General features: G+C 42.9%; 1 protein-coding gene across 4 annotated transcripts in view; it reads right to left on the bottom strand.

Moving 5' to 3' along the window:
• The window catches only part of Tnik (TRAF2 and NCK interacting kinase), a 399,376-nt gene that overhangs the window by 14,064 nt on the left and 370,327 nt on the right, over nucleotides 1–14,985 (bottom strand). For all 4 annotated transcript variants that reach the window (XM_034499583.2, XM_034499581.2, XM_034499582.2 and 1 more), the window contains 5 exons: nucleotides 8,478–8,642; nucleotides 6,423–6,534; nucleotides 5,481–5,651; nucleotides 3,756–3,899; nucleotides 1,350–1,484 (listed from right to left, as the gene is read on the bottom strand). In XM_034499583.2, the coding sequence (XP_034355474.1) occupies nucleotides 1,350–1,484; nucleotides 3,756–3,899; nucleotides 5,481–5,651; nucleotides 6,423–6,534; nucleotides 8,478–8,642 (727 nt within the window). The remainder of the gene's footprint in view (nucleotides 1–1,349; nucleotides 1,485–3,755; nucleotides 3,900–5,480; nucleotides 5,652–6,422; nucleotides 6,535–8,477; nucleotides 8,643–14,985) is intronic.

Genomic DNA, 14,985 nt, shown 5'->3' with positions numbered 1-14,985 from the left:
CACACTAACTCTGTCTCCTCCTTTAGCTGTAGACATTAAACTCGCTCCCTAGACTGAGACTCAGACATACATAGTGAACACATGGAGTTTCCTGGATACTAGTGCATCTCCATCAGAGTGCACAGCACACAGTGCACAGTGCACACACACAGGACCCCAGCTTTTGTATGTGCCTTTGTTCACTCAGTTCCCTGTCACCCCAGCCAGGTCATCCCTGACGCTGTGCAGGTCAAGGCAGATCCCTGTTTGTCTTAGTTCTACTTCATGGGTGAGTTCTTCATTCTCATCTTTAAGTGCTTATAGTATTTTTATTCCTGCTATTTTTTTTATCTTCATCAACCTCCCCAACTCTATTACATCTTTAAAAATACTCCTATTTTTCCTTCATAGAAACACTACTCCCCCCATTATCTGTAAAATGTAGTTTCTTCCTTTCTTTCCTCCTCCCTGAATTTTCTCCCATGCTTCATTTTCTGATTACTTCCTGTTTGTTCCTGCTTCCTGCTACCTATCTATTCTCTGGTAAAAGTGGGCTCATCAAGTGCACATTAGAGAAGAAAGGTGGGGAGCTTTCTCCCTGCTTGACTCTAAATGGTACTATCTGTGCATTTAGTTTTCCCAAAGACAAACTTTTCAAAGTCCTTTCTTGGGCATAGAAACACCATGCCAGCATACTGGGATCTGTGCGGGAAGGCTTGCCAGGATGTGTGTGGGTGCCTTCACCAGTGGCTATACACACTCTTCCTTTTATTTGCAGGACAGTGGCCTGCCTCTGTGTGTGTGTGTGTGTGTGTGTGTGTGTGTGTTTGTGGGGTGGGGGGGGTGGCTTTAGAGGACTTTCATTGTCTCTGCTTTTCAGCAATGCTAGTTTCAGCTCTGCCATGTACCTCTGTCCTGTGGTCTTCCCTGGGCTTCTGGTCTTAATGAGCTCTGAGGGATGGGTGGATAATATTGATAATATTTTTTTCCTGTAGACTCTGGTCTGCTATGTCTTACCCTAGTCACACAGCTACTCTTGTTCAGTTTTATGGCCATCTCCTAGTTGCTGGCTCCTCTTCTCTTGATCTGTTCAATCTTAGCAGTTTATTGAATTTTTTAATTGTTATTTTGGGGGACTTTGGGAGAAGTACATATGAATTCTCAAACCAGAACCTAGCATTTTATTCTAAGTCTATTCTTTGAGTTTTATCAATCTGACTTTTGGGGGAGTAATTCAAGTATACTTTAGGGTCCAGCAGCATCATAAATGGTGACACATACACTATTAAGAGCCAATAGAAAGCATTAAATAAATTTAACCAAACTACTGGGACTGAGTATGGGTGGAACTCTGCTGAGTCGAGACTCACCGACTTTGTAATGGATGCAGCCTTCTAAGTCACCAACGGTGATCCAGCCCTGCTTCTTTTCCACTTCCGGGTCATTGTGCAGGATTCTGTTTCTTAACCATGAGAGATAGTACACACGGAGCTTATTCTTCTTTCCTGTAGAATAAGAGAGTTTTAAGTTTACTTTCTGTGATAGCCTTCTCTCCTTTTCCCTCACCTCCTCTGGACTCCTGCTGGCATCTGTGTGTCTGTGAGGGCAAATGAGCCAGGGCTCTTAGTTTTTCCCCACTGTTATTTCTGTCAGGACTTGTAAAAACAAACCCTAGTATTTTTACCCAAATCCACAAATTGTACTTTTTACCTTTAAGTGATTTCTTATTTGTACAAGCTAGTCTCCTAAACTCTATAACAGAGTTCCAGAACATTCTAGACTCAATTGTGTTGAAGTGTTAGCAAGTGGGCATTTTAGCCTACCTATGTGTGTTTCCCCTCACTTTTGCTCCCCTCTCTTTGCCTCCCCTGTTACTTCAAAGACAATATATATATATATATATATATATATATATATATATATATATGACAAAGGAATGGAACAGAAGACAGAGAAACAAATTCAGTAAAGTGATTTGAGTTTAGGGAATGATATTAGACAAAGTTATGGTGCTGAGGTAATCAAAAAGAATATTAAATAAAAACATCAAAGAAGAAAATAAAAGGACTCAGAATTCAAAAAAAAGTTAAAAGTTCCCTTTGGTAAAGAGATTCAAAGCATTCCCAGGATGATAAAACACCAGGTCGATGGCATGGAAGACTTCATGGAAAGCAAAATGAATCCACTTCATTGGATTATCTGAGTACCACAGGGAAAATGCACACTTCTGTGGCTCTTTCTTAATGAGAAATTTAGGCTTGTGGATTTTATTTCTCAGATATTTTCCATCGCCTTGAAAGAGGTTTTATGTTCTACAGATGGGATATGTACTAGAGGATGGGAATTCATGAGAGCATCCTTCACTGGCTTGACAGCAGAGTGCAATGAGACTTAAACCCTGGGAAGCTCGGCACAGCTGCTGCTCATCCATTGTCAGCAGAAGCCTAGAGCCCAGGTACTTAGGATAGCCACACTGAGGCAGGGCTGTATGCCATCTTTCCAGTGCCAATAGGAACTGAGCTGCTCCAGAATCTTAACTTCTTATTTTATTATCTCTTTTCTCCCTTTATGCTCCATGATAAGAGGAAATTGTTATACCCTGAAGGGTGAAGACGGTCACTAGCTTGAACTTAAACTTTCTGATAGTGTTTCCACTTCGGATAGAGGACAGGTGTGTGGTTTCGGTTTTGATTTAAGAGTGGAGTAACCAAGAAAGCAATTAGCCAGAAACGAAGGCCACACAAAACTCAACGCAAATCATAGTACAAGAACAATTTACTTGGTTAACCTTTATTTGTAATGACCAAAACTCTAAACAGTCGGTAGAGAGGTAGAACACAGATGGGGATTATGGGACAAAAGACTGCATGTTTCTCAAACCGCAAGCACACCTCGTGAGTTAGACTTTCATCTCCAAGGTTCAACCCAGAAGCCTTGTGGTGTCTCTTCACATAGAGAAGATGAATAGAACTCATAAATTAGATTGCATGATGGGAATGTGCCAGAGCTATCAATGCTGAATGTCTGCACCTTATCCCAGAGATTCTGACGCTGGTTTAGGGACAGCTTGGGTTTTCATAACTCCTGGGTGGTTCTGACACATAAGGGGTACTGTTGATTTCATAGTTGATAAAGTAAAGAGGAAACAAGGTGATTTGGTGGAACAACATCGGGAAGAAAAAAGTCCCTTCTTATCAATAAGCATAGGCTCCACTTATATTTTTCACTTGTTAGAAATGAGGCTTACTTGTTGTCTATCAAAGCCTTTTTCTCATTTTAAAAAGATATTGCTACTGTAAAAACATACCGGTAAAGATGCCACCACTCCATCCTCTTTGTAGAACTGGCTACCCAGTACTGCGATGGTCCATCTTAAAACATTAGTGGATTATAAGCAGAGGTTTTGAGAAAAAAGACTAAAGAAATGTTTGCTTGCTAATTCCCCTCCTCGAAGCCTAGATTTTGATATTCTCCATATGAGAGTATGGTAGTAACTGTAGCCCAGACAGCTTAAGAAGATTATGCTGAGTTTAAAGGGAGGTAAAGGCCAAAATACACAGCTTTTATAATACAGGTCTGTCTCACGCAGGTTTGAAGCATAGGTAAGTCTTCCTGTGAGGCCAGACCCCCCAGCATTGCAGTATGTGTGGGTGATCTCCCCACCAGCTACAGTGTGGTACATCTCCTGCGGTTGGCTAGGCAGGGCTTCTTCAGAGACCAGTATGTCACCTTCCCATCTGGGCACACCTGGGGGTCAGGTCAGCTTAGTAACACACCTGATATCGTGACAAGAACATTTAGTCCTTCTAGCACATCCATCTGCTGAAATCGCCTCCGGTTGATTAGATTGTAGACTTTGCCTTGGCCACTTCTGTCCAAAAGCATCAGGCCGTTTTCAGTCCCCACAAGAAGGTTTACACCTGCAAATTCAAGAAGCACTCAAGGACTGACCTTTTATGGGCCTTAATCCTATGCCACCCAGAGAATGGTTTCATGCTCATATAAACAAATGGGCAGGTAGCTGCTAGGGTATACACAGTGTAGAGGTGGAAGTTACAGCTAATGCGTTTACATCACTGTTCCTCTGGTAGCAGAACTACAGTTTTCATTTTATAAAGTGGAGGCAGCAATACATCTCACTTATCCATTTACTACTTAGCTCAGAGAGGACTTGCCAAGAGGAGCCTTAGGCAGAGGTGCGCAAGTAAGCAAATGTGTTCATTTCTTTTCTTTGTGCTCCCTATCTACCGAACTTCTTTCTTCCTAGAGCACCGCCCCCACCCCAGGACCCACCTATTCGTCCAGTGATTTCTGAGGCAGCCAGCCTGTCTACCTTCAAAACACAAAAGATTCCACTTCCACACTCTCTCAGCATGGAAGCCCTTGCTCCTCCTCGAGCACACACTGATGGGTCTGCTTTTTTGGTCAGGGAAATGATAAGCCAGTTCATGAGAAGCTGAGTCATAGGACTATTGATTTTAAAGAGCTCTCAATTACCCCAATTCTAGCACATTTGTAAGCAGTATTCCTTATCGTAAAGCTGGCAGATATGTCATTTCATCTAGATGAATGTAACTCCAAAATTCCATAAGCTAAACAGCTTAGTCGTCCACTTACTAAAATGCACCTACAGGGACGAGTCACTGTGCAGTAGAGCTTAAACGTCCTTTGGTACATTTCTATCTTCTGAAAACATGACTGTCCGCTACCACATTTTACGTAGTTAGTTCTGTTGGTAGTTAGTTCTGTTGGTTTCTAAGGAGCCATTATGCCTCACGTGTGACAATTCCCAGGGTTCAATATTCTTTCCTGCTGACATGGGAAATGCCCTTATAAAACCATGATGCCCAATCCAAGCCTGGCAATGGGGATGGGTTCAGGTGGAAACCCTCCCACCAATCCTGATCTTATGATGCTCTGAGCAACAGAGGCCAAGATTTGATTAAAAATATCCCCACGCCTATAGCGAGTTTGATCCCAGCTAACGTCTGTAGATCTACTTGATGAAAGTGCCACTGATACTTTCAACAGAAAAGGAAGCCTCATCCTTTGCTGTTCAAGTGTTACCCAAGTAACTGCCGATAGTGCAGCCTTGGGCAAGTCACTAAAATATGCTAGGCTTGTTTTTCAATTGTGAAGCGAAGGTAATGAGATTAGACCCCCTGAAGGATACTTCATGAGTCAGAGATAGAATTTGGGGTACCCTGGGCAGTGCTTCACATAGAGTGGCTGTGTATCAATTGTGCTGGCTAGCTCTGTGTTGATAACGATGTGCCCATCCCTCTACATGCCATCTTGGACACCAGGTCTTTCTACATATAATCTACGTTTGCTCACTCCTCAGTCAGTCCCACATCAGTTCCCTAACAACTACGAATCTCCTAGTGTGTTCTGATGATAAGACCCAAAGGCGTCTAATACTCAAAGGTAAACTGACTAACAAGTGGAAGAACAAAACAAAACAAAACAAAACAAACAAACATAAAAAGCCACCAACGTACCCCACAGAGCTGCACAGAGTATTTCTGAATTGAAGCGTTTCTTGTACTTTCTGATTTCCGGTGTGTCACTATGAGGGCGAATGTTTGTCGGGTTCACATTTACCACTGAAATTTTCCTTGCTTCATTGAGTTTGGCCTGTTCTTGCCTAAGAAGTTCACTAGTAAACAGGGCTTCAAGAGAAAGAATAGAGAGGTCAATAGCAACTTAACAGGCAGCCAGCGGAAGTATGGAGAAGGGGCTTGGCTTGGGGTGTGTCATAGCAAAGGCATGGGAACTATGAACCAATACCTAGTTTATATTCTTCAGTAGGACAATGCATGTCATATGCAGAAGCAGTATTTTGTTCATTAGCAAAACAGGCTTACAGACACTCCTTTGAATGGTATAAAAACTTAATATTAATCTCACAAATAACATATATGCCATTGCTGTAATTACAAGCAAGGAATGGTTCCTTTTTGAGGTTCTATATGAGCTAACTTCAAGGATTAGTAAGTTGCAGAAGGCAAAGGAGCAAGGCCATCCTCTTAGTGAGCCAGACCTGCAATGGCAGCACACGCCTGGGGCTCAACACAACTCAACAAGCATTCGTGGAGAGTTCAGCATCACACTACTGTGAGCGTAGCAGTATACCCAGAAACTGTTTTTGAGAAATATTCGGTAAGTCTTGAGTTCGCTGTGGGATGGCTTTTCCCAGTGTCCTGGTGTAGCTCTGGGTTTCTTCCAGAAACGTGATAGAAAAAAAAATCACGAGTGGGAGAGGGGAGAAGGAAAGTAATTTGCTTTAGGAATTCCACAAAGTAATAAATATAAAAATATCTTAATCTTAAGATAGGGAGGGTGTACGCCATAAATGGCATACCCTCTGACTTGATGGGTTTGTCACTGGGCTGTACCAGAAAGGATGCCTATCCCTAAAACACTGGGGCCAGCTTGCTTACCAGCAGCTGAAGACTCGTCATCCTCTTCATCTTCATCAGTGGGTGATGTCTGGTACACACGAGGGTCCACGAAGGGGGTGAAGGAGGCTTTGGTGCTGCTCCCCATACCATACTGATCAAAAAGCAAGAAGGAGAAGTCAGCACTGTAGGGACAGGTGGTGCTGACCTTGTTTTGCCCAGTTGTGACAGTGACTACAGACCCCTCTGCTGTCCCGTTCCCACTCCCTAGAAGCCGAGAGTCCCTAGGCCTCTGTCCTGTCTCTTCCTGGTTCTGGGACTCTCCTGACACTGTGTGTGTGTGTATAGGGCTCCATTAGTGATCAGACTATGGGTGCTTCAGGAAGAAAATTACATTTTGGATGGCAGGGTGGCACCTGGATATCTGTACTAATGTTATTGGCCATTAAGCCCACATAACTTATTTCTTTCTACTTTTAAGTCAAGTCATCATGCATTGACCAAATGATATTAAGAAAATCAAAATCTAAGGCATGTTGCCACAGCAATACTCCATCCCAGAACAGCGAGTTCAAGAAGGTAGCCTTTGGGCCCTTCCATTCTGGCCTGATGATTCGTGTAGACTTGAATCAGCTCTAACAGTGCTAACTTCTTTAATCAGAGATCATTTATCTAGGGATTGATGTTTCCTTCCCTTAGTGGCTTACGAGGATGCTCATGTCACATGCTTTATGTGGGGACCTGGTACAGTCACTAGTTTATATGCAATATACTTGGAGGGTTTACTTCAAATAAGTCCCCAGGGCTTAGACCACACCAGAAAGGCATGACGTCAGAACTAGATGAGGGAAAATATATTCAATATTAGCATTTGGCGTCATAATGTGATTGAATTTTGTCAAAAGAGGTGCTGTAACTCTTTGCCCATTTTGTCTGATAGCTTCTTCCCTTCTACAGTACCCATCTTGTGTGTGTGTGTGTGTGTGTGTGTGTGCCCTAATTATATAAGGACAAACTATATAAGGACAAACTTGCACATATTCAATTTGTTTTCTTAACTCACAAAGATCTAGCTCAATTCCCTTCAAGATTTCCCCCCACCCTTTGGTATCAAATTCTTTTCCTCCTTCCCAGGTAGGAGTTCCTCCCCAAACCAGTACTTTTACATGTTTTCTCTTTCATCCTTAAAAGTCCAGGAAGGAGATGGTAAAACATCTCCTCTTACAGCTGGGATAGCAGCAGCATTTGAACCAAAGTTCTGTCTGCAGGGGTCCTCCTTGGTACTGATAGAGGACTTTGGGTGAAAACATCTGCTCACACTGCATGAAGCTACAACAGGATGCTGAGCTTTTCAAGATGCTTATGGGTTCTTTCTTGCCCTTGGGGCATCTTAAGAGCACCAGCCTCACAGAAATCCAGTGTGTGGGTAATGTTAAACGCAACCATATACATGTTTTATAAAAATATTGAAGGCCTTGTGTGTTAGTCTCAGGACTACCATGACATAGCCTTGAAGTCATCCCATAATGTCTAAGAACTGGATGTGTTCCTTCAGACTCTTTCAGGTCTGCTTCCACATGGGAAAGACATCTTATTTCATTAAGCTGGTGCAACTTGGAGAAAGAACTAATCTCGTATCCATTAAATACCAGGAACCTATCATTCAGAAAGAAAACATTTCAACTTCACTTTATTCAAGTCACGCATAGGTTGAATAAATCAATGCAAATATGAGTCACAACCATTGGCCTGGAAGTCCCCCTGCTCTGTCTTTTCTCCCATGGGTTTATGACACAGGTGGTCCACATTCTGGCTCAAGCACTGTGGTAAACTAGCTGTGTGTCCTGGATCAGTCATCTAATCTCTCTGTTTTTTTCCATTCTCAAGTCCTATCCACAGCACAGGAATCGGGCCAGACAGTAAAAGAGAACTTGCTGTTGTGTCTATGGTTTCTCTAAATATTGGCATAAGCAGCCATAGAGCAGAAACCAACTGAACATGGTTCAGAGAGTGTGGCAAAGCCTGAGTGTTTAGTTCATCAATGTGTAGAGCCCCATGGAGGAGAACACAATATCATGACTACTGCCAGGCACCTACTTCAGCCCCAGAGTCCATCTCCTGGGAATGAGTAGAGACACGGCCCAGCCCCTCAGTGGGAGTCCCAGCTGGTGAATGGCTCTGCTGCACAAGGTCTGGGAGATTGATGTGACCAGCGAAGCCATTACTGTCACTGTGGCCAGATCGCTTCTTCTCTTCAGCAGTCTGAGGGATATAACACATAGGGGCTATTAGAGAGAGGACATATTCTGAAAAGTGCTGTTATTCCACACATCTTAGACCTAACAGACTCCAAACTGATCTACTGGGAAGTCTAAGGTGGTACACAGATCAATACCTCACCACGAATATGGATTCCAAGCTGATTTACTGGGGAGTATGGGATGGTAACACTGAAAATTCTACTTTGCCTAAGAAAATAAAGACATTAAGCCTTGTTAATATTTAGTAAGTAGACTGACTTTCAGGTCTTATGCTGATACATGAAGGATGCCACAGATGGAGGCAGAGTTAGGACCAGAGCTGCTGCCAAGTTTCTTTTCTGCAGTGTGTGTGTGTGTGTGTGTGTGTGTGTGTGTGTGTGTGTGTATGCTACCAGATAATTGGATTTACAGACCATATTGTCAGATTATATTGAAACAATTGCCCACATCCATCTGAAAAGCACTGAGATAAAAATATACCAACACACACAACCCCAAAGAAAATTCTGTATTTCAAGAAAACACAGAGATGTTATTTACCTAACTCATAGGGTTCTTTGTCAGTGATAAGGTCAAACAATGATTAGGCACACCTGACAGGAGTCCTAAGACATAAAAACGCTCTAGCAGATTATTTGAAAATAGAGACAGAGCTATACACATGCTTTATGAATAAGCTCTAAAATTGTTATTGATAGGAATGCAGGATTTAAATGCTTTAAACCCACTCCTGCTGAGATCAGCCACCTCCCTAATTCCAAGGGAACAAAAAGAATTAAAAAGAAAAACCCCCAAATTCAGTGCATCTAATAGGCTAATTTTATAACCCTCTCTGCCCTTTGCTCCTATCTAAGGGTAACTTAGTACCCGCAGATCAACCATGTTCCATGTCTCACCTTCTGGCAAGAACCATTCCATTCTCAGCTTGGGTGAGATCACTGCTTTAGTTTCCAGATATGAGAGAGATCCTGTGGTACTATTCCACTTGATGTGATGGTCCCTAATACCATCTATTATGCCTTAAACAACAGGATCTCACTCTCCTAATGGCTAAATGGTTTTGCCTTTTATGTCTGGACCACAGTTTCTCCACCTTTTGATAGGGTGATGGATGGGAAGGTGATTCTTCTCACTCTTGGCAGGTGTGAGTAGTGCTGACATAGGCGTGCAGATGCCATTTTGACATACTGATTTCATCTCTTTGGAGAGTCTCCTAGTAGCAGGACTGCCGGATCACACGGTAGTTCTATTTTTAACTATTAAGTGATATCACATCAAAAATACACAGAGCCCCTTTTTCCACACCCTTGCCAGCACCTGCTATTTTTGGTCTTTTTGATAATAGTCATTCTGATTTAGTTTTTTATTTTTATTTTGGTTTTAATTTACATCTCCTTGACAACTAATGATTTTGAATAGTTTTCCATGTGTCCAGTAATCATTTACATTTGTTCTTTCAAGAAATCCCTGTTGCTCATTTATAGATTACTGTTTTTCTATTGATGTTTCTGAGTTCCTTATATAATCTAGATGTCAGCACACCGCTGAATATTTTCCCTGTTCTGTGGTTTGTCCTCATTGCTAACCAAACCCTTTGTTGTGCACAGCTCTGCCCTTTCCAGGGTATGAACCTAGTTCACTGGGGAATCTTTAGGGCAGACCTGAGTGGTGACTTCCCTCCTGATTCCTTTCACACTCCCCTTCCTCCTTCCCATCTCCACCTCTTAGCTCAGCATTGCTGAACACCTACTGCACATGGAACGGTTTGCTTAACACAGAACAGCCAGGAACGTGACAGCTATGTTTCCCACCCTCCAGGGCCAGTATTGGCAAAAGTGTATGCTGTTTCTTTGGCCACCTCACTGGTCCAGTGTGATTCTTAACATTCATCTTCAACCTGACTAGATTTGGAATCACCTAGGAGACTCATCTTGGGTGTGTGATGTGAGAGGGTGTTTTCAGAGAGTTTTGACTGAGGAGGGAAAAACCCACCATAAATGTGTCCCGGGTGAGTAATCTGAGAACTGGGGGAAAGGATGGGAAAGCCTGATGAGTACCCTTACCACCCCCCCACACACACACAGTTTCTTGAGAGTTGACACCATATAAGCAACCACATCAACCACCTCCCATCAGATTTTTCCCTACCACAAATGATACACTCTATTCCCTCATACTCTGAGCCAAATCAAATTCTTCCTTTTCTAAGGAGCTTTGCTCAGATACACAGCTAGAGTGAAAAGAAAAGAAAGGACCATGCTTGGCTTCCCACAGACTCTGTCTTGAGTGTTCAGTTTCTGGCCTGCACTTGCCTCTGTCTGAAAATGCAAGCAGCCACTTCTTTCATGTGTATGAGATAGAACATACCCACAAGATTCCAAAGATGTGTGTGTGTGTGTGTGTGTGTGTGATTTATACATACAGAAGCTTGATAAATGTCTGCTAACCTTAGTGTAATCTGTTTCCTGGACAACAAACTGTCCCAGTGAGGGTCTAGTCCTCAATTCATTTTGTCGCAGTGTTCCTTGAGAGCAAGCATGGGTACCTAGTCTCTGCATTAAGCATTTCATCTTCTAAGTGACATTTAGGCAGTTCAGCTCTTGGTCGCTCATCTATCTTAGTGTCCCTGCTTTTTATATGTGCTAAACAGCTTTTCCCTCCTCCCAACTTCCATTCCGTACTGAAAAGCCTTTTGACATTTCCCCCCATTTTCCACAGAGCATAAATCACACCTTGTCACTTTAGAGTTTTTAAGTTTCTCTTGTGTTGGTGGCATTTTCTTCCAGGCCTTGAAACTGACTAAGATACAGTGGTTATTAAGGAAAGACTTAAAGGGCTAGCTAGGGATATATCTCGGAGATGGAAAAGCCTGAAGCAATGACCCTCGAATCTGCTCACTTCTGAGTCATCACCCCTTGGTTCCATCAACCAGCATCTCTTCATCAGATACCTTCTGTGCTCTAGGCTCTCTCCTGGGAAATTGAACAACAGCCCTGCATTCCTGAATCTCATTAAGAGAATCCCAACTTCTCTGATTTTGATAACCTCACAAATGTGCTCTGTATTTTATCATATGCCAGCTACTGCGTTGAACACTCTTCATCAGCACCATCTTACAGAAGGAAAAAGTGCAGTGCAAGACAGCCAAGTGACTCTCCTTAAGTGAGTCTGTCTGGTGGAGTATAGCAGCTCTGGGGTACACTGCTGTAATGAGAGCGACTGGCATAGCTTATTGGACCAGGAGAGGAAACCTGAAACAAGTGGGACAGAATTCCCAAGAGAATGTTCGTGTAGACTGGGAGATGGGGACCGATCTCTCCCAGCAGCCCAACGGAGCTATGGTGAAGATCTTAAAATGGAGCAAGAAGACATGAGAACACAAGTTATGCAGAGGGAGACAAGAGGGGTCTGTGGAGAGACAGGGAAGGCAGGAGGCAAGCAAAGGTGCATGTGGGGGCCACCGAAGCCCTTGTCTCTCTTTAGTTTCTGCTTACACACTACCTCTACACAGGTGCCCCACTAACTGTGTCTCGAGTTCTTCCATGGAATATGAATATAAATAATTTGTGAATTTCAACTCTTCTTTGTGTGGTATCTACAACTCCCTATGCCCCCTAAACTCTGTAAAAGTGTGTTCTTTCTATTTTTTTTTTAAAGATTTATTCATTTATTTCATGTACATGAGTACACTATAGCTGTCTTCAGACACACCAGAAGAGGGTGTCAGATCTCATTACAGATGGTTGTCAGCCACCATGTGGTTGCTGGGAATTGAACTCAGGACCTCTGGAAGCGCAGTCAATGCTCTTAACCACTAAGCCATATCTCCAGCCCCTTTATTTATTTATTTATTTATTTTTAATAATAAAACACTTCATGGTACAAACTAGTGTTCTCACTCTATTGGGTAGGTGGATGAATACTAGAGAGGGCGTGAAGAGCTTCAGGAAAGCACTATTATTATTGACTGCAAAGAAAGCCTTCCAGAAGGCAGAGCTGAGGCAGAATAGAATGGAAGAGGGAAAGAAAAGCAAACTAGCATTTCCAGGAGATGGACACTGGAGACGAGATGGCTGGTAAGAGGGGCTGGGGTGGCATACACTAGTGGAGTTGAAAATAGTTCCATGGAGGTGTGAGATAAGTCAGGCCGACGCAGGAGGACAGCAGTCAGGGAGTGCACCAGGGTATATGCATGGGGCAGTCATAGGTAGCATGGCCAGTAGAGCCATTTGTCTATCTATCTATCTATCTATCTATCTATCTATCTATCTATCTATCTATCTATCTCCCTTTTATCTCCTTCAGTCCTTCCCCTAGCTCTTCCACTGGGGTCTCCGGGCTCAGTCCAATGGCTGGGTGTGAGTATCTGCATCTGTATTGGTCAGATGTTGATAGAACCCCTCAAGGAACAGCCATACCAGGCTCCTATATAGTCTTTTATTGTTCTCTTTTCTATTCTCATAAGAATAAGCTGAGTGAGTGTCTGGTGCCCAGCCTGTGGAAGTGAACCCACAGCATCCTATAAGCTAAATCTTATCACAACAAGGTATGATTTAAGTTTGTAAATTTTCCTTTCTTTTACTGTAGCCTGAATTGATTTTTAAAGTACATGTGTTTTTAATAGATTTCTTTTTAAACCTCAAGGTTCATCTGATGGTTGATCTTATGTATCAACTTAACTTAGCCACCAGGTACCCAGATTAAATATTATTTCTAGGCGTGTCTGTCACACTGCTTCTAAGAATCAAGAAGACGAACTTTTGGATTGGTGGAGTTGGTAGGGGGAATTATCATTCCCTGGGGTTAGCAGGAATCAACAGGTCCAGAACAGAACAAAAGGCAGAAGAAGAAATGTTTAAAATAAATGTTGTGTGTGATATGTGTGGCTGTATTTGTGAATGTGGGCCCACAAGCCAAGGCATGCCTAGAAAGCTCAAAGAACAATCTTGGGTGTTGGTCCTCACCCTCTGGCTTATTTAGACAATTTCTTGTTGGTTGGTGCTATGTAATCCAGGATAGCTGAACCACAAGCCTCTGGAGAGTCTCCTGTCTCTGCCTGTCATTTCATCATAGAAGCACGTCAGTTACATCTGCACACAATCAATTGTGGCTTTTCATGGGTTCTGAGGCTTCAAACTCAGGTCCTCATCCTTGTGTGGCAAATGTTTCTCATTCACGGAGCCATCCCTGCAGCCCACAACTTGCCTAGTCTCAGTCCTGTTCACTGCCTGAGCTGAGACACCTCACTTTTACCCACTTCTTCACCGAGACTCATACTACAACAGGTGCAGGGGCATTCTCCAATGAGAATTCTCTTGTCCTCCGTAATCACACAAATGACTTCCTTATAGTCTCTCTCCTTTCTTCCACCTCTTATTTCTTCCCTCTCTTCTCTCCTTTCCCCTCCCTTCTCCTGTCTTCCCCTCTCCTCTCCTCTCTCTCTATCTGAAGTACCTTGATTGATAGTTTACTTTAAGACCCTGCACTTTTGGGCTGAAGAATTGACTTGGGTGATAAGGTACTGGCCTTGCATACCTGACGACCTGAGTTACATCTCCAAGATTTATGTAATCCCAGAATTTGGGAAGCTGAGACAGGTAGACCACTGAGCTCACTGGCCAGACAGCTTAGCTTACTTGGTAAGTCTCAGGCCAATGAGGTCTTGTCTCAATAAAGAAAAAAGTTCTTAACACTTGGGAAACAACCTCAAGATGATTTACACACACACACACACACACACACACACACACACACACACACAAAAAAAAAATCCCACACTTGGTGAAAGCTGAGCGTGGAAACTAAGACAAATGGTCTGAGGGTTCCTCAGCAGATCCACATCAAATAAGACACAGGCGCATATGATTTTGAAAATGCTGTGGTTGTGGCCATCAAGTGCTGGGTGCTTTGAATAATACGGACTTATTTGGGTGTTGTTGCCGACAGAACTGAGTATTTGCCTTTAAATGTCTCCGTGGAGATACTGATTCTCTTGCAAAGACTCAAGCATGTTAGAAACTGGGCTGCTTCTATCTAGAGTCAAAGAGAAACTCACTCTAGACCACGTTGTCTTGTGTGGTACGCTCTCCTGATAGAAACCCTCTGCCCCTGTATTAAAATAACCCGTTCATGGCATCAGGAGCTTTGTATACAAGCACCACACAAGGCCAGCACTTCGATGAAAAAATGTGGTCAAGCACATTTTTTCATCGAAGGCATGTGAGGATGCATTCTTTAAAGTCCACTTGAAAGATTTGACTGGGGCGTAACATAAAAATCCCAGCAAGCTGTTGTGTGAGCTAGTCTTGTCGTTATAGCTGCACTGCCAATTTTACTTCAAAGGC

Source organism: Arvicanthis niloticus, chromosome 4 (assembly GCF_011762505.2).
Source record: "Arvicanthis niloticus isolate mArvNil1 chromosome 4, mArvNil1.pat.X, whole genome shotgun sequence".
Classification (NCBI taxonomy): domain Eukaryota; kingdom Metazoa; phylum Chordata; class Mammalia; order Rodentia; family Muridae; genus Arvicanthis; species Arvicanthis niloticus.
Note: the sequence above shows the minus strand (reverse complement) of the source record. Positions and strands in the feature narration are given on the sequence as shown.